Consider the following 18266-nt stretch of genomic DNA (forward strand, 5'->3'; position numbering starts at 1 on the left):
TCTCACTGGTGTACCCTGCACACCCCAGCCAGGACTTGATTTCCACCGAGCCAAAGGTTTCAGTCTCAACGGCTGGCCTCTGTCTGAAATCTCCCACCAACAGATGCTGTCAACAACGAGAACAAGTCCATCTCAAGTTTGTTCAAGTGACATGTTTGACAAAAAATGGTAAAAGATTTCTGCTTCAAAATTTTTGAGACAGGCTATTTGGACATGGGCAAAATGTGATTTGCTATTCCGTCCCTCCATGTTTGTTTTTTTAAAAAAAATAAAAAAAAGTTGAGGTACTTTATGGGTTTCTGATGAAAGGTATTTCCTGTCTGCCGTCGAGCATCCCTGGGCAAGCGTGGTGGTCATCTGCTGCATCGCTTAGAAAAAGCGGACAAACAGCGCGAAAGGAGGCTTTGTCCTACTTTAAGTGGAGAGCAGCAGTAGCAGATCAGTTGACACTGCTTTGGCAAGGAGTGGAGCCCCCGTCTTCCCCTCTTTGGTCAGGAATCTCTATGCTCCGCCAAAACCTGAGTTTCATAACCGGCTAGAAAGTTCTTGCGGGTTTCCATGGGGCTCAGCTGAGCTGTTCACAAGGTGGGAAAAGGAAAAACTGGTGTCAGCCAGTGCTGTACATCCAGCAAAGGGATTTTCAGCCCTTCTTCAGCTGCTTTATGGTGGGATGAGCATATTTTTTGCCTTTTCTCTTTGTTGTGCAAGGGGAGAGGCACTGGGGAGCGGGGTGGCTCCCTGCATAGCTCACCTCAGGCTGCCTGGATGTGGTTACAGAGGGATGTGAATTGACCCATGGTGTGGAGCAGACCTTGCAAGACAAGCAGAGGCAACTGCTTCTCAGAAAGATGAAGTGGGATATTTTTGTGTAGCTTCAGCTTCACATGGCTTGAAGAAAACACTTTGTGGATGTTCCTCAGTGCATTGGCCAGAAATGCACATTAGCAGCCTGGGACGCGGCTGGTTTCTTTGCTTCCTTTGATTTTACCCCAGCATAACTCTGCTTCATGGATGACCTGCTTCTCTAATTAAAACCAATGAAAAAGGAGCACCAGGAGGGCTGCCAGAGGAGTGGAAAGTGGAAATAAGATGAAGGTCTGTTGGTTTGCTGTTGGTCCAAAGGCTGCTCTGCCTGTGTGGACCCCAGTGGGAGGCGTATCACTGAACACAAGATGTGGGAGCGAGAAAGAGATCTTCCACTCCCCCCGGGATTCCTTTGTTCTGCTGGGGATTTTGAAATGCAGATGCAATATGTGGGAAATCCCCCATGCAGGTGCTTGCAGGCTTCCCAAAGGCTGCTGCACCAAAGCCTTCCCAGCCCTGGGACAGGTAACAAGTGTTCAGAGAGCGGTGGCTTTGCTGATCAAGGTTTTGCTTCCCCTTACGCTCCTGAAAATGCAGAACAAGCCCACTGACAGCTCTTGGACACCTGGAGTTTCTGCTTACACGCAGCATTTGAAAACGTGGTCCACTGTGGAGGTAGCTGCCACGTGTGCTGATTTATTTGTTTCTATTCTCACCTCCTCCTTGCTGCTCACTGCTCGTGAGCCTGGCAGGTTTTCAGGAGCCAAGCTCCTCTTACATAACGTTGTGGCAAATCGGTAGGACAGGATTCGGAGGGATCTGTGGCTGGAATCACCCTTGATCCCTGCATTCCCTTCTGGTTTGTCCTCACAGCTTGGGCATGCCATTGTGAGCTGCTGCTTTGCCCTGGGGCATCCTTTGCCTTGGGCATCCCTCTGGACCAGGGGTGATGTGGAGGATAAGGTCTCTAACCCTGCCGCTCTGCTGTCTACCACTGCTGGTCGTGTTTGCTCAAGTGACCAAGCTCTCCCTCCCTGTGGCCCTGGGCAGATCCCTCTCTGGAGCAGAAGGTTTTGGAATTGCCCACGATGGAGAAAAAAAAAAGGTGTCTGAAGCCGACTTCAGGAGACTGCAGGGAGAGTTTCAGAGAGCAGCAAAGGGAAGCAAGAACGGGTAAAATGTGGGTTTCTGCTTGCTGTGGACATGCAGCCAGGGAGATGCTGGAGCACATGCTTCAGGGCTGGCTGTGGGACACGGAAACCACTTGGGTCTGTTTCGCGTGGGCTCCCAGCGCTGCCCATGGGGTGGGTGGGGGTGCCCCGGCCGCCCCCTTGGTGACAGTCACAATGGAGACCCCATCCATGCTGCGGTGGGACCTGGCAACGGGGCCAGTGCCTGTTCCACAGAGCCTGGGGCAGGGAGCAGGGCTGGCTCCCTGCCAGGCTCTCCTCTCTCCTGCACTTCCCGTGGGAGGCAGGGGGCTGCTCTTTGGGAATATCTGACTGCCACCGTGGTCCCATCCCCTGGCTGGAGAGGAACCGCAGCACCCTGCGGTGGGGTGAGCAGCGCTGGGGGCAAGAGGGGAGCCCGGGGGGCTGCAGCAGGGCTGGGGGGGACCAGCGGTGGGGGTGAGGGCTGCGTGGTCAGCCCCAGCGCCTTCCCTGCCTGCGGCGGGACAGGGGCTGAATCCAGGCGATATCCCCCACTTACGCTCCCCGGGGGCTCTGCCCGCCGGCATGGGGGGCCTTGGCCTCGCCGGGATTTCTGTGGAAACCCAGGTACTGGACAGGGTGGAACAGCTCAAACCATCTGTTCTTCCCCTACTTATAAACTCAACAGGAGGAGTGTGTTTTGCGATGACATCACTACGGATGCTCTCCTTTTATTCATCGCGCAGCCGTCTGTGATGGTTTCCTCATGTGCCAAACACGCGAGCGGGTGCTGAGGGACGGGCAGGGGGACACAAACACCCCCTTAACCAGCGTTTCATTTCTCCCCTTGGGAAGCAGGTCTGTCCCCGCAGAGGCTCCATCATCCCCTTCCCGAGGCGTCTGCAGAGCAACCAGCAGAGTTAGCTGGAAGAAACGATGGACTCCAAGGTATAAAGTGAAGCACAAACCCAAGGTGAACTTCTCTGCAGGTGCAGGTCTGCCACGGGGACCTCCCCTGCAGAAATAAACGTGGCGGTGCGGTCAGCCGGGCAGGCGGTGGGGAGCCAGGCTTGCTTTGGCCGGCAGTGTTGGGTGGTGGGGGGACTAATTCTGCAGCCCTCCTGTGCTGGGCACGAAGCTGTGAGGCGGCTCGGCAGCTCTCATGGAGTTGGTTTGGATGACTCAGTGTTTTGGGTGGTCAGGCATATTGTGACGTCATGAATACTGGGTGGCAGCGAAGAGCTGAAGGTGGTGACAAACGGCTGGAGGTGGTGGTGCCATCCACCCGCTCCCCAGTGTCCAGCTCTGCTGTCTACCGCTGCTGGTCGTGTTTGCTCAAGTGACCAAGCTCTCCCTCCCTGTGGCAGTGGGGAGAGCCCTCTCTGGAGCAGAAGGTTTTGGACGTGCCCGCGATGGAGAAAAAAAAGGTGTCTGAAGCCGAGTTCAGGAGACTGCAGAGAGAGTTTCAGAGAGCAGCGGAGAAGAGGAAATCTTACAGTGCCAACGTGAGGCAGCAAATGCAGGCTCAGGAGTGAGTGCAGCTTTGTGTTTGGAAAGTTCCTCCATGCCGAGATCTGGGGACCCCGGTGCTGAAGTGAGGAGGGGTGAGGACTTGCTCCGGTATTGCAGGTGGGATGTGCTAAAGGTCATTTGTCGTTGTGTTTTTACAGAAAAGAAATAGCGTCGCTGACTCAAGAACGCAAAGAGGTGTTATTAACGCCGAGCCAGATCCCATCCCCAAGAAATAGGATGCGGGATGAGAGGAATTGTACGGGGCTCCAAGGCCTTTTGCAGACCAAATATCAGTGTGATTCCCTGATTAAAGACAGAAAAGCCCTGTTAGCGGAGCTGGACAAGGAGGTAAGAGCATCTGGAGCGTTCCCTGGCTGAGCACGGTAGAGCAGTGCAGAGTCACAGAGTCAACCCTATGTAAAACGCACTTGGTTCAGGCTTTGGAATATAATGCTGCCTCCTGGCAAAAACCACAAGACAATGCCAAGCGGGCAGAGCCAGGCTCCCATTCAAGTCAGCACTGGCTGGAAACGTAAGGTCTGACTCTCAACCACCTTCTTGTCCCACGGGTCTCTGCAGCTGCTCTTTGACGGCACGCGCCTGCCTGGGGTCACACAACATCCCTCTGCTTGTCCCTTGAGGGTTTTTTTTTCCCTCATGGAAAAAAAAAAAAGACAAAACTGGAACAGTCAGTTGTGCTGCCTGAGACATGGGAAATAGAGGAGCAGCAACATCTAAGGGATGTCCCATCACTTCTCCTGAGGACAGTCTGGTTGGGTTTGGTCAGTGGTGGGGTGGCATGCCCAGGGCAACCCAGGGCTACAGAAGTGACAGGTCCCTGCAGCTTTCTGCTCTGGACAAGCCACCCATGACGGAAGCCAGGGAACATGCTCAGGTGGTTTGCAGGTGCTAGATGTGCTGTAGAGTTTTCCGCAACAGGGTTAGCTTTCAATCAGGGATCTCTTGGCTGAGTCATACCTCTCCCACCTGCCCCCGGCTTCGTTGTTCTCCAACTACTTCGCTCTTCTCATGGATTTATTTCCTCTGGCAGCTGCCCACTTCTGACAAAAGTTTTCCTCCACTCATTCCCAGGGAGTGCTGCGCAGACCCCTGTCTGGCCAGCACTCTACCCCTACCAAAAAGCCACCCTCCTTGCCTCTTCTGCTCGGCACAGAGTGCTGCTGTGCCGCCTTCAGCACCTGCTGAATTTCCCTCCAGAGGCAGCTGCGTTTCCTTTGCCACACGAAAATAAACCCATTCCTAGTTACAGCGTATGTTTCTTGAGTGTGCAGGGTGGGATCCCTTGGGATTAAAGCTGCCGCTGTAACTGTGAGCTCCTTAATGACATGGTTGCTGTAGTTCAGGTCAACAGGGTATTTTCTTTGGCTAAGTGTCCTGCCAAGAGTCCAGAACGTAGGGGTGGAGATTATACTGACTTTTTTTTCCCCTCTCTTTCTTTTTTCTAACCTGTACGTGCAGATACTAGAGCTGGAAAAAAAGATGGCGAGGCAAAACCGGGCGGCAGTGAAGGCGAAGCAAGCAAACAGTAGCAAACAGCTGCAAAAGCAGATTGAGACACTGGAGCTGCATCTAAACAACGTAAGCAAACATTTTGCAGACCTCCGGAGACCATGTGTGGGGCCACGCTGGGGCCTGTGTGCAACCCCCTTTTTGGCCAGGACCAAGTGTAATGCTGCAGATGCATTTGGTTGAGACAAACTGCATAAAGGAGGAGCTGGCTCGTTCCTCTGGCCTGCTTGCTCCCAGAGTATCTCAAAGGCTCCTTCAAGCTTGGTGAGCCAAATGCAGCACTTGGGCCATGCCAAGAAGCCTGAAGGTCTGCACCTGTTTAGTGATAAACCTGAGCTGCCTGCAGCCACCTTGCCTTGGACACCACCAGCTCCTGGTCTGTGCCATGATCAGCCTAGCCTGCTGTTACCTCCCCTGTCTTGGGGAGGGGGATAGTACAGGAGCAACTTCAGAGAAGAGATTTGTCCCAGCCGTGGTCAAGGTCTTTCAGCAGAAACCTGACGCCCCCAAGTCCCGCACCAGCTTCAAACCTTTTGCTTGCCTCTCCCCAGGTCACCGTCCATTTCCATACCATCCTGTCCAGAAACAAAGAGCTCCGAGAAGAGATTGAAAAGCTGCAAATCCAGAAAGCTCTTTTGGGCAAGCTCTCCTTGAAGCTCCATAAGAAGCTGGCTCAGCAGAGGAGAAGGATGAACAGTGCCGCTGAGCAGTGCACACAAGGCTACAAGCAGCGGTACGTGGCCTTGTGAACCCTCTGTGGCAAACTTGGCGCTGGTGGGCAATGCCAGCGACGGGTGTCGATGTAAAGAGAGGCCATCTGCAACTTCAGAGAGAGGATGCACCCGCTGTTGTCTAGAGCTGGGTGCTAAGGCTTTGGTGCTTGGTCAGTGCAGGGAGACCAGTACCCCCAGGGGGGTTTACTCCGCCTATGCCAGATGTTTCTCAGGATGTGGTGAACTGCCCTATGGAGCAGCCTCTTTCCCCCCGAGTCCCATCTCAGCCTGCATGGGAGGGTGCAGCAGACCTGGAGCAGAGACCAGCCAGCTCCAGGCAAAGTGAGCTTGGCTGCCACAGCTGGGTGCTGTGTCCGAGTACAAACCCCCAGCCAGAGCTGTGTTAGCTGCTGCTGGCCTCGGGCTAACGCAGCTGCATCTGCATGGGAGCCGGCCAGCGTGCACAGCATCACGGGGGTTTTGCTCGGCCAGGCACAGAGATGCATGGGAATGGGCAGGACTACAAATCCTTATACCTTCCCGTGGTGTAACCTGCTGCTCTCTGTGCTCAGGATGGGGGCTCTGGCAAGGATTGCAGCCTTGAACAAAAGACACATAGAAGACACAGTCCAGCGCAATGTTGAGCTGCAGGAGCAGAAGCGTGCCCTAGAAAAGGAGAACAAACTGAAAAACTTCATGCTGACCAAGTGCAGAGATCGCTCGGAATTGGAGGAAGTGGCCAAAAAGAGAAAAGGTACCAGATGAGAGAGAATACCTGCAACTGGTAGCACAAGCCAGGAGTTGGCAGAGTTGCCCAAGGGGGTTGCGTATAGAAGCTTATGGCTCTGCACCCCAAAGGCGGGACCTCTCCCCATAGCTCTGCACCCCAAAGGCGGGACCTGTCCCCTGCCTGCAGGCTCCTTCACCCAGCCTTCAGCCTACAAGTGGAAAGGATGAAGAGTGATAACCAAGTGAAAGCACCCAGCATCATGTGTCTTGGGGTGCCCTTGGGGCAGAGGGAGGGGTGGGGAGGCAGGGAGCTGCCCCTATGGCTCCTTTTGTCCTCTTGGGGAAGGATCCCACCGTGTTTGCCCCGTTCCCATGAGGACAGGGAGCTCCCTGCTTAGTTTTGGGTGAAATAAAGACACTCTCTGCCCCTCTGGCCCCAGGCCCCACGCCAAACCTCAGGGCACCTGCAGGGAAAGGCTCTGCAAAGGGAGCCCTGCAGGGACACGCACAGCCAGGCCTCTTTTTCCATCTCTCCCTCAGCCCTGAAGGCAGCCCAGTGGGCCAAGCAGAGCCAAATGGAGAGCTTCGAGAGCCAGGAGGTGGCTTACAGGCGCCTGCTGGAGCTGGCAGAGGACGGGAACTTTGACCGCCTGGTGGATAACTTGATCGAAAAGGAGGGGAAGAACTTTGCCTCCTTCATCTACATCACTGAGCTGAAGAACGAGATGGAGAAGATGAAGCAGAGGATCAAGGATGTCCAGGTCTCTTCCAAGCTCTTCATGTCTGCCCTTTCTCAGCTGGTGCTTTGGGGCTGGCGTGGGTTTTTTTCCTCTCCCATGTGTCCGGCCTCGCTGCTCACAGCGGAGCCCAGCTCACAGCCTGCCACACGGGTGGGATTAGGGGAATGCAAAGCGGTAGCCCAAAATAGAACTCCCACAGACAGAAGGCTGTGTTCTCAGAGCTAAAAGTGTCTCAGTGCTGCCACCGTGTACCCAGCAGTATGCAGGAGGGCCAAGAGCTGCCTCGGCCTTGAGTGGGGCTGGCTGGAGTGAGAAGGGGGGTCATGACTTGTCCTCCTGCCCTGGGGACAGTGGTCCCCAGAGGGGTCAAGTGGGATGTCCCTGCTCCCAGGGTGGAGGGATGGTCCCCAGCCTCTCTTGGGCACATCTGGTGAGCATTCAGCCAGTATGCCCTCCATGTGCTTGTGTTTACACAGGACGAAATTACGACCCTTATGATGGACCGGGAGGACGCAGAGACGGGCAACTTCCATGTCCTGCAGGAGCTGGAGGTATGGCAGCCGGGATTTCCCTCTGCCAGGGCAGCAGAAGCCTGTGTGTCCCGGCATGTGTCCTAGCGAGTGTGGTCCCGTCAACACCGCTCTGGGCAACGGCTGGAGAGGCATGGGCAGAAAAGGGCCCTGCATTGGCTTTGGCAGCCCTGTCTCCCAGTGCATGATGAGAGGGTGACTGCAGGGCTTCTGCCAGCCCTGGTTCTCTGGCACCTGGGGCCTGGGCTGTGGCATGGGGAGCTTGGGATCCCCTTCACAGAGCCTTTCCCCTGCAGGGATGGGAGCATCCCACAGCCCCTCCTGGGCCGCCTCCAGTGTCCGGACTGGACTTGGCCAGGACTTGGGGGTGGGGGGGCGCGAGCAGGGGGCTGTTGTGACACCTGGCAAAACCTTTGCGGATAGGAAAAACTAGCGGAAACCACGAGGGAAGCCAACTGGTGCGAAGAGAGATGCAAAGAGAGCAGCAGAGTCCTGGGCCAGATCAAATGTGGCGTGGAGGCCCTTTTGGAAGTAATCGGTGGCGATGCTACGAAGACAACGGAGCAGCTTGGAGAAAATGGGCAGATCACGGATGGGAATCTGACGCGGATTTTAGGTGGGTCAGGGCTGCCCGCCTTCGCTTGCCACATGGCCCAGACCTTGTCTGTCCACCCCCTGCTTGCCCCGTGTTTAGATTGAGCTGGTTTCCTGCCCCCACCCCGTCATGCACGGGTGTCCCTAATGGGAATTTGCGATGCCAAATCCCCAGGAAATTCAGGAGCCAACCGGGACGTAGAACCACCCCGGTGGACCCCCCAGGCCCCCATGTTGGCTCTGGGTGTGGGACCCAGCCTTGACCCCTCGCCCCTGGGGAGCCTGACGGCACTGCCTGGGGGGAATCCATGGGTCCTGTGCCCAGCAGACCGCCGGGGCGGCGTTTGGGCAGGGCCCGGTGGAGGGGCCCTGTGGGACAGCATTCCCTCCCACCCAGGTCTCGTGGAGAAGGAGACCAACGAGCTCCTGCTGATGGAGAGCGTCCTGCGCTACACGCGGGCTGAGGGCTCGCAGCCGGCCCAGCCCTTCGCCAGCCCGCTCCTGGGCACCACCAGCCTCCCGTGGGTGATGGATCGGGCCCGGCTCTGCCCGCCGCCCCCCGCCCTGGACAGCACCCCCGCCGACATCGCCGCCTGTGAGTGAGGTGGGAGGGAGGGGCTACGGCCAGGCAGACAGCCAATCCACAACCCCCTCATGGCCGCCTGGCCAATCCCCCGCTGCCACCTCTCCTCCCCAGCCAATCCCCACCGGCCTGTCCCACCCCACCACATCTATAAGGCCTGTGCCGGCAGACACGGGTGTCCTTTTCTTGGGCAGGGGAGGTGCCGCTGGGCCACGGGCAGCTGCACCAGCTGGTCCTCCAGAGCTGCGAGAAGGAGCTGGGCCACGCTGCCGCTGCCGCCAAGAAGGGGAGCAAGAGCCTCAAGGAGTGAGAGCCCGGCACGGAGGGATGAAATAAACAGTTCCGCTCCTCAGCTGCCCCTCTGCTTCTGCGCCCTGGACATCCTTCCATCTCCCAACACCTTCTGCGGGCTTCAAAAGCTTGCCGGCTGATATTTCGGCACGGCTTGGCCCACTGCTGACAGCAGCCATGGCCGGGGGTGGGAACAGCTGCTCTCCGGCGGGGGGGCCGTTGCCGTTGCTCAACGCCACGCGCTTCCCGCAGCTGGGCATCGCGGGAGTGGTGCACCGGGGACATGGTGACCACAGTCCCGGTCCTGCACCATGCCTGCCCGAGGGGCTTGGTGAGGCCACGGGGGGATGCAGAGCGGGCTCGCGGGGCTTTGCCTGCTAAGCTGGGAGAAGCCGGCAGCTCTCTGCTGCCTGAAGGAAAGCTGAGCTCAGCGCTGGTCCTGGGCTGGTGGGACCAGGTGGCTGCTAGCCACCAGCCCTGCGTGAAACAGCCTGTTTGGGTCTGGGAGCTGGGCCACGCTGGGAACCGAGGAGGCAAGGGGAGGAGAGGGCACGCGAGGGTGATGTGCAGGGGCCGGGAGGCTGGGGCAGGGGGGTCTGGGAGGGCGCGGGGGCTCCCGCCGGGCACAGCCGCACTGCGCAGACACACTAGAAACTGGAGCTTTGGCCCTATTTCTGCTGAGGGTGAAGAGAAGCGAACCAGAGAGGAGGGATCTGCAGTATGAGACAGTCAGGGCCACCGAGACAGTGACAGCTTCATCCCTGGAGAGGTGGGGGTTATTATCCCACGGAGCTGTTGATCATGCAGGAATGGGATGAAAATCCCTGGGAGCTTCCCCCAGCCCCGCCGGGAGCCTCAGGCTTCAGTGCCTTCCCAGCATCGCTCTGCCCTCGGTTGTGATTTTTCTTACCTAGTGCCACATTCTGCTTTCTGCCATGAAAATCATTTCCAAGTAAATGCATCCTCAGAGCCTGTCCGTCTGGCTGTGAATTAGCCTGGAACTGGATGGCTGGCTTGTTAGCTCATCAGAGTCTCCGGGATAACGGCAAAGAGCAACCTCAGGAGCAATGTGCTGGCTGGGGATTTTGCTCATCGCCTTGAACTGGCCGCACCCTGCAACCTGGGCCGCAGATGCCCTTTGCTCACCTTCAGCACCTCCTCTGTTCCCCTTCACCCCAGAGCTGAGTAAGCAACACCAGGTCTACAAAACACAGCCCTGCTGCAGCCTCCAGCGCTGTCTCGTGCTTCTGCCCTCCAGGGATCTCTGGGTTTGCCGAGTCCCTGGGAAGGAGCTGGCCACGCACTCCAGCTTATGAGGAAGGGATTATCACAGCTCTTGTGACTCAGCCCGTGGCTCCCGTGTGCTTCCCTGCACGGAAGGGAGAGAAGCAGGCAGGAATCCTCAGTTTGTCCCCTCTACCGGGCTGCCTGAAGAGTCTCTGTCCCCAGGGACATTCCTGGGGCAGGGGGGTCTGGGAGGGCACGGGGGCTCCCGCCGGGCACAGCCACACTGCGCAGACACACCACGCCAGCCCAAGCACCGCTCACACCAGCGGCTGGGTTTCCTCTTGCCAAGGGCAGTTTAATGTGGATGCCATTGACGCATTCCCCAAGGGGAGAGGTAAAGGGTCCCCCCGCCCCCCGTGCACCCCAGACAGAGGTGATCCTGCCAGCCCCAGTGCCGAGCGTGGGCTAGTCCTCTTCACCGTGCGTAATGATGTGGACAAGGTTTTTATAGTCCAGGTTGCCAGAAATGTCCGGAGGGAAGGCTGCGAACATCTGATCGACCTGCCGGGAAACAAACGGGTTGAAAAGGCAGCGCAGAAGGGCTTTGTGGCTGGGGGTCTGTCGGGGTGGAGGGCACAGGAGGCTGGCGGAGGGTGGGAAGGAGCTCGTACCTCTTCCTGGGAAAACCTCTCGCCCTGCGTCATCAGCATTTCTTTGATGCTGCAAACAAGAGCACGGTGAGCACCAGGGAGGCCTCGGTGAGGACACCCCCCTGCCCCCCGTCGAGGCACCCCTTACTCACTAGGCAGATTTCAGGCCTTTCCCCTCTGGATCGAACACCTTGAATGCATTCAGGATTGTCTCCTCCGGGTCAGCACCTGCGGGTGACATGGCCACAGCCGTTGGAGGTGGCGGTGGAGGAAGCCAGCTGCAGCCTCCTGCTTCTCCCAGCCTTTGGGGAGAAGGTGAGGGCCAGGCTGGGAAGTGGGGGGCCCACAGGAATGCTGACCCTGCAGCTGGGACCTCGACCGTGGGTGGTGGCATGTAGAGGAGCAGACATAGGGCCATGGTGTGCCCACAGAGCAGGCGGTGTCACCACCGCCCTGGCGTCCGGCAGCTATCTAATCTTTTGGGTGTATTTATAGAGCTCCAGGCACAGACTCGTGGGGCCTCGTAGCCTTCTGCAGATCTGCCGGGGGGCTGCGTGCCTTGGCTTGTGTAAGTGATACAGGGTGCAGCTGGATGGGCCCCTTGGGTCAAACCCATGCTGTAGGTAGGGCCCTTGCCAGGGTGGCACTTGGTGGCACCGTTGCTGTCAGCAGGCTCAGAGGCACTGCAAGATCTCCTGGCCCCTTTTTTCTGGAGGGACAGCAGCAGCACAGCCTGTTGGTTTTTTTAAACGGCTGTGGAAACTGAGGCATGGGGACCTGCTCCTCCCCCGCAAGCGGCTGGGGAGACATGGGATGAGATCCAGCTCTCTGCATGGGCAGCCCCAGCCCTGCCTTTGGGACTGTTGGTATGGCAGGTTGGCACGAGTTTTGGGGTGCAGGGACCTGCCTGGGGACAGCTGCTCAGGGTACATGGCGCTGAGTTTGTCCTAGCTGTGGTGCCTTGGGATGGGGAGGCGGGGGTAGTGCCCAAGGCCACGATTTGGAGGACAAAGACTGGAGCTCTTGGGGAGAGGGGTTCTTGCTGGTTATGGTCCCAACAAAGCCTCTGTCTCTGGGGGGGTCCCTGTGTTGCAACTGGGAGAAGGTGGCACTAAAGGGTGTGGGAGGGGTGGGTGAGGGAGATCATTTCACAGGTATCCCCGGGTTGTCCCTAGGTGTCACCTCTTGGCCGTGGCGTGGGAGGCATCTTTGCTCTGACCCACTCCCCAAGCTCTGCACACCGCAGCATGGCAGTCGGTGCCACCTGCCTTTCCTTGAGCAGCTCCCATCTGAGGCCTCCAAGGAGTCTCTGATGGGTCTCGCCTGGAATGGTGATGGAGATCCTGGGAGCTGGGTGGCCTCCCCACGTGGGACGGGATATTAGTGATGGTGTGGGTGCCCACCAACCCCGCCAGCTTCCCGGGTGCCCCCTCACCTTTCAGTTTCTCTCCAAACATGGTGAGGAACACAGTGAAGTTGATGGGGCCGGGTGCCTCCTTGATCATCTCATCGATCTCCTCGTTTTTCACATTCAGGCGTCCTAGGGGAGAGCAGCGTTGGGCGACTTGTGTGTCCACGTCCTGCTGCAAATTCATGCAGACCTCTGCGCTCCGCTCTACATACTGGGGGCTAGAAGACACAGCACAGGAGCCTTCCCCTGGAGGATTTTGCCCCCAGCCGAGGGAAGCGGCACAGCCCTGGGGAGCCACCTTTGATAAGGAATGGCAGTAGCAGAAGCGATGATGGGAGAATCACGTGCTGGCTGAGGGTGGGTGGGCTGGACATGTCCAGCTCTGGTTTCTCGGGCTGCAGGATCACAGCAAAGAAGGCTGCAAAGGACTGAGCTGTGCCGCTTCCCTCCTGCACGGCCCCATGGATCAGCCTCCTTCAGCCCTCCTCAGAAGCTGTTTTGGGTCAAACCCACCAGCACTGTGGTTCCCCCTGGCCCCCAGTGCCAGAAACGAACAGGACTGAATGCCTGCGTCCTCTTCCCTGAGCTTGGGGTGTCTTTGGGACTCCCCAGCCCCATCGCTGCTTCGTGCTGACCTCCACGACGGGAGAGCCAAGGTTGCAACTTCAGAGCTTCCTACAAACCCCGTCAATCCCTGTAACGCCCGTACACCCAGGGATGCTGTGGGACGGGCACAGCCAGGCAGGGAGCATTTGGCTGTGTGACCCAGGAGCTGGCTCTCTCTGGTACCTACGGGATAAACCACCCGCTGCTGCAGGAGCTGCTCCGAGTCACCCGGCGTGGGATCTCACTCCCTAACAGAACTGGGTTTGGATCAGGCAGTTTCCAGCAAAACAGGAGATCCAGTTAACTGCCGGGGCTTGGCTAAAGGGGGGCTCACAGCTGGTTTCTCACTTAGTAAGTCTAACGTTGTTGAAGCTCCTGGGGAAGGTCCTAAAAGGGGGCTCACCGAGTGCAGCAAACGTGTCTCTCAGATCTGCCTTGTTGACGAAGCCATCCCGGTTCTGATCCATGATGTTTTAAAGCTGGTGCCGGTGGCCACCCTGTCCCTGGAGTTCACGCCAAGGGGGCTTGTGGGGTTGGCCCATGTGTCCCAGTGCTGGCTGGTGGCCGGAGGCCATCTCCTCTGCCACAGACGGCTTCTGTGCCCTCAGCCACGTCCCTGCACCTCAGCTGCCATTGCAGGGGGGCTTGGGGCATCCTTCCCTTTCCTTGCACTCCCTCCCTGCATCCCCTTCTGCTGGCAGGCATCTTTGGGAGCTCTGGGAGGGTTTTATCCATCTCTCCTTCGTGTTCAGAAGGTTTGCATGTTTAACAGCTTGTTCCAAACAGACTTAATTTAGCATCTTTGCCTGATTGAGCTCCATTTTCACTCGGACTGCGGCAATAACCAGGAGGATCTGCCCAGCTCAGGGGTCTGGGGAAGAGCTGCCACCCACAAAACCAGGGGCCGGCTGGGCCGGGGACAAGGCAGGTCACGGGGACGAGGATGGAGAATACCCCCATCCCTGGGCTGTGGCCTGTCCCAGGGATGTGCCCCGTGCTGGGCGCGGGATGTGGCCCCAGGACGATGCAGCTGTGCTGGCCTCCCGAGCCAGAAATAGCAGCGTTATCTGCCATGCGCACGCCCAGACGCACCGCAGTCGAGATAATTTGGGCAAAGCAGTCAAAAAGGCAAATTAATTAAAGCGCATGTGCTAATTGTAGGGGGCATGTGCCTGAAAATAAGTAGCCGCGGCAGAAGCGTGGCCGGTGGGGGGACCCAGGCACCCGGGGGCACCGAGGGCTGAGGCCAGGCACAGCTCAGTGCACGCGCTGCGGGAGCTGCGGTGGGCACCGAGGGGAGGCGGAGGGGCGCTGTGCCCCCCGAGGCGGCTCAGCCTGCGCTCCTGTGCCCCCCTGCGCCCCCCTGTCCCTTAGTGTCCCGCTCGGGTGCCGCCCCAGCCCCCGCAGTGCCCCCCGTGCGCCCCCGCCCCGGCCCGCTGGGACGCGCTGCAGCGCGGCGGCCGCCGCCAGGTGGCGCCATTGTAGCGGGGCGCGTTGCGGGCGCTGCTTGGTCCCCGGCGGGGCAGCGAGAGGGGAAGGGTCGGGGGAGATGGGAGGGCAGGGAGAGGGGAGGGGTCGGGGGAGATGGGAGGGCAGGGAGAGGGAGGGGGCAGGGGGAGATGGGGGGCAGGGAGAGGGAGGGTGCAGGGGGAGATGGGAGGGCAGGGAGAGGGGAGGGGCAGGGGGAGTGAGGGGAGGGCAGGAGAGGGGAGGGGCAGGGGAGATGGGGAGCAGGGAGAGGGGAGGGGGCAAAGGGGAGATGGGATGGCAGGGGGAGGGGAGGGGCAGGGGAGATGGGAGGGGCAGGGAGAGGGGAGGGGTCGGGGGAGATGGGAGGGCAGGGAGAGGGGAGGGGGAAGGGGGGAGAGGGCAGGGCAGGGAGAGGGGAGGGGCAGGGGAGATGGGGGAGCAGGGCGAGGGGAGGGGGGCAGGGGGAGAGAGGGCAGGGCAGGGAGAGGTGATGGGGCAAGGGGAGAGGGAGGGCAGGGAGAGGGGAAATGAGAAGGCAGGGAGAGGGGAGGGGAGAAGGCAGGGAAGGGAGAAAGCAGGGAGAGGGGTGAGGGCAGGAAGAAATTTGGGGAGAGGGGCAGGGAGAAAGGGGCAGGGGGAGAGGACAGTGTGGGGGGCGAGGGCAGGGAGAGGGGCAGGGGAAGAGGGATGAGGGGAGAGGGCAGGGAATGGGAGGGACAGAAGGGAAAGGAGCAGAAGGGGGAGGTGCAGGGAGGAGCGAGACAGGGAGAAGGGTAGGAGGGAGAGGGCAGGCTGCCATGAAGTTACAGCAGCCGCGGTGATGGGCTGCCGTGCTGTGCAACACTTCAAACCATTTGGGAGAGCACGGCACAGAGGCTGGAACAGCTGGTGCCCCGCTACGGAGCATGGCTCCTGCCTCCCTGGGCCAGGCAGAGCCGGGCATCGCTGGCATCGCTGGGCTGACCCTGGCCTCTCGGCTGCAGGAGGCAGAGACCCTGCTGCAGGGGGCACGGGGTAGGCAGGGGAGCCCCTGCCAGGGTCTTCCAGACCCCAGGACCCAGCTCCGCTTGGTGACAGCTGACAGGGCCATGCTGCTTCATGGGATGGGAGCAGGGCTCCGGCAGTGGCCCTCTGGGTCCCCATGAGGGTCTTTCTGCTCTGTGCCCCGGGCTGAAGCTGGGCCCCAGCTCCTGGCCAGCCCCAGGACCTGATGGCGCTGCTGTCCCTTGGTGTGGCGCCTGCCATCCCCCTGCCCATCCTTGGGATAAGGCTCACCGTCACCGTCACCGCTGGCCCGTCACTGCTGGCCTGCGCCAGCATCACCCCTCGGCCACCTACCGGGGCCAGATCACCGCACAAAGGACCTACCATGTGGATCGCAGATGTCAGGAAGGAGAGAATAAATGCCTGAAATGGGAGTATGCTGAAATCCTTTTCTTTTTTTTTGTTTAAAGTACACAGAAAAGCCCCTTCCATATTTTAATGAAAAGCCTTTCAGAAGAGGAGGCAAGAGGCTGCCATTTACAACGGGCTATTGTCAGGCGCACAAAGCAAACCCTTCTGGAGACAAACTGATTTATTAACCCGCACCTCGCAGCCCTCCCCCGGGCGGGCGAGCCCTTAGGGGCGGTGGGCGGTGGGGCCGGGCTCCCCCTGCTCCCCCGGGGTTCCCCGGGGTCCAGAGGGACGCTGCCCAAGGGGACACGGGGACACAGGGGGAGCAGGGATGGAGGGTGCTGCCCTGCACCTCTCCATCCCTCTGTGTGGCACAGGGCACAGCCCCTCTCCTCTTCCTTACGGCTCCCATCGATTTAATAGTGATTTGGCCAAACAGAAACATTCCTCCAAAGCCCACATTTAATTTGCTCACCAAAGATGCCGTTAGATCTATTTCTGACTTACGAGCAGGCTCCCCTGTTCCCTCAGCAGCAGAGTGGGGCAGTGATGTATGGGCATAAGATCAGCTTTGTGGGTGCGGGGAGAAGGTCCCCTTGGTGCGACCTGTCTCTGATGGTGCCCAACAGCAGATACCTGGAACATCTTGGTCATGAACAGATTGAGCCATCCCCAAGGGGAGGACACCTTGACACCTTGGCATCAACAGCAGAAACCAACTCTCACCTCAGCTAAGAGCATCCATCCCACCTGGGTTTATTGACCCACCTGTAACCACCCACCACCACCACCACCACCAGCACCAGCACCACCAGCACCACCCCCCAACCCCAACCCCAAGCCCAAGCCCAAGCCCAAGCCCAAGCCCAAGACCAAGCCCCACCCCCCCACCCCCCCACCCCGCCCTGTGCAGGGCCCTGAGAGAGGGATGGAGGGATGGAAATGAATTCCCCTGGAGGGATCCCCGCCTTGCACAGCTGGTGCTCTCACTGCTGGCTAATTGCAGCCTCATTAAGCCAAAGGTGAGACACTTGCCTGGCACCACCAGCAGACCCAACCTCATTACAAATCTCAGTGCCTTCCAGGGGGCTCAGGTTTTCTGGTTTTTGTGGTTGTGGGGGCTGAGAGAGGATCTATTTATTTCCAGAGCAAAGCTGGGTGCTTGACTTGGGTGTACTCCAGCAGGGACAGTGCAGAGGCTGGTGATGGTTGGGGTCTTGGTGCATCCATGGAGTTTGCTGTTGATGCCAGTGGTGCTGAGGTTTCAGCTGAGTGTTTGCAACTGCGTTGGGCTTCACCAGTTCCAGGCGGCCGGGTGCTTTTGTTGCTGCACTGTGAGCAGGACCTGCCGCGGGAGCCCACTTCTCCAGCCAGCTCTGGAGGTGGGGAAGGAGCTGGAGCGGGGGTCTTGGGAGCGTCCAGGCTCTCTCTAACACAAGCCGTCTTGGCTCTTGCAAATCCTTTCTTTGAACTTTGATTTTCTGTTCACTCGTTCTTCTGCCTGAGGCGTTTTGCAATTGTGGGATTGTGAGCAGCTCTGAGTTTCTCTGACTGGAAGAGATGAGAAAGAAGAGATCATTTCCTAGCCGCTTGTGCTACAGCGTGGTACCAAGGTCACTTTGGGTGTCTGCCTTACCCTTTTGGACAGTTTTCCTGGTGCCGGTGAGCTTCAGATGGCGAGAAGGGAAGGAGCAGACCTGTCAGAAGCACCCGCAGAGCCGGGTGCGGTTTGAAGGCTACTCCTCTTCTTCAGTATCTTCTGAACTCCAGCTATACTTTTTATTGGAATTCCAAGGGTTCTGCAAAATGCAAGTAACGTCAGCAGGATGATACCTGAGCTGCCAGGTGGGGCCAAGCCCCGGGATGGGGGGGATGCTGTTCTCTCCCCAGCCATGTGCAGGGAGAGGCTCCAGTGCCACAAGAGCCACGGCAGTGAGAGGAGCCAAGAGCTTTGGGGCTGGGATGGTGGAAGACCCCGAGTGACAGCTGCAGGAGTGCTTGTCCTGGCTTTGCTGGCATCCATGTGCACGGGTAGTGGAGGCTGCCGGGATGGCTGACCATCTTCCTCCAGCCCCTCCAACTCCTCCACTGGGATCTCCGCCGTGGCAAGCGGTGACGGGTAAGATGGGAGGAGCAGCACGCTGGTGAGCCAGGGGGCTACTGCGTGCTGCCCTCAGCCTCCCCGCAGCTTCAGAGGCAAAGCAGTGCCCGGGGCTGGTGAGCCTGGGCCAACGCTGCAAGGCTGCATCCCCCTCCATGGGGGGGTGGGGGGTGGGCAGCTTGCCCCACGCTGGGCCTTGGGGACCAGAGAAGGGCTGTGGGTTTGTGTC

At 59.0% G+C, this 18266-nt stretch overlaps 2 protein-coding genes across 5 annotated transcripts; one reads left to right on the forward strand and one right to left on the reverse strand.

Moving 5' to 3' along the window:
- Positions 1–1603: 1603 nt before the first annotated feature.
- Positions 1604–9238, forward strand: LOC119142503 (coiled-coil domain-containing protein 63-like). Of its 3 annotated transcripts, XM_037375542.1 has the most exons (12): positions 1966–1984; positions 2814–2903; positions 3323–3486; positions 3626–3815; positions 4947–5066; positions 5549–5730; positions 6283–6464; positions 6980–7200; positions 7656–7730; positions 8133–8325; positions 8701–8898; positions 9081–9238. In XM_037375542.1, the coding sequence occupies exons 2-12, from the start codon at positions 2892–2894 to the stop codon at positions 9194–9196; spliced, it is 1653 nt and encodes a 550-aa protein (XP_037231439.1). In that variant the 5' UTR covers positions 1966–1984; positions 2814–2891; the 3' UTR covers positions 9197–9238. The 3 variants fall into 3 exon arrangements, with proteins under 3 accessions (XP_037231437.1, XP_037231439.1, XP_037231438.1); XM_037375540.1 differs by lacking the exon at positions 3323–3486 and having other exon boundaries at positions 1604–1977; XM_037375541.1 differs by lacking the exon at positions 1966–1984 and having other exon boundaries at positions 2787–2903.
- Positions 9239–10807: 1569 nt separating this feature from the next.
- LOC119142506 (myosin regulatory light chain 2A, cardiac muscle isoform-like) lies at positions 10808–13710 on the reverse strand. Of its 2 annotated transcripts, XM_037375547.1 has the most exons (5): positions 13475–13710; positions 12490–12594; positions 11207–11282; positions 11076–11124; positions 10810–10965 (listed from the first exon to the last, which is right to left on the reverse strand). In XM_037375547.1, the coding sequence occupies exons 1-5, from the start codon at positions 13536–13538 to the stop codon at positions 10870–10872; spliced, it is 390 nt and encodes a 129-aa protein (XP_037231444.1). In that variant the 5' UTR covers positions 13539–13710; the 3' UTR covers positions 10810–10869. The 2 variants fall into 2 exon arrangements, with proteins under 2 accessions (XP_037231443.1, XP_037231444.1); XM_037375546.1 differs by lacking the exons at positions 12490–12594; positions 13475–13710 and having other exon boundaries at positions 10808–10965; positions 11207–12478.
- Positions 13711–18266: the final 4556 nt, after the last annotated feature.

Source organism: Falco rusticolus, chromosome 1, assembly GCF_015220075.1.
Source record: "Falco rusticolus isolate bFalRus1 chromosome 1, bFalRus1.pri, whole genome shotgun sequence".
NCBI classification, from domain to species: domain Eukaryota; kingdom Metazoa; phylum Chordata; class Aves; order Falconiformes; family Falconidae; genus Falco; species Falco rusticolus.

Bases quoted from the DNA above. Each gene is read 5' to 3' on its own strand.
- LOC119142506 (XM_037375546.1), bottom strand. From the start codon at position 11,472: ATGGCCCTATGTCTGCTCCTCTACATGCCACCACCCACGGTCGAGGTC. The intron at 11,125-11,206 runs GTGAGTAAGGGG...TCTTGTTTGCAG, and splicing joins AAAGGCCTGAAATCTGCCTA to CATCAAAGAAATGCTGATGA. The intron at 10,966-11,075 runs GTACGAGCTCCT...GTTTCCCGGCAG, and splicing joins AGAGGTTTTCCCAGGAAGAG to GTCGATCAGATGTTCGCAGC.
- LOC119142503 (XM_037375540.1), top strand. From the start codon at position 1,754: ATGTGGAGGATAAGGTCTCTAACCCTGCCGCTCTGCTGTCTACCACTG. The intron at 8,326-8,700 runs GTGGGTCAGGGC...CCTCCCACCCAG, and splicing joins GAATCTGACGCGGATTTTAG to GTCTCGTGGAGAAGGAGACC. The intron at 8,899-9,080 runs GTGAGTGAGGTG...TTTCTTGGGCAG, and splicing joins CCCCGCCGACATCGCCGCCT to GGGAGGTGCCGCTGGGCCAC.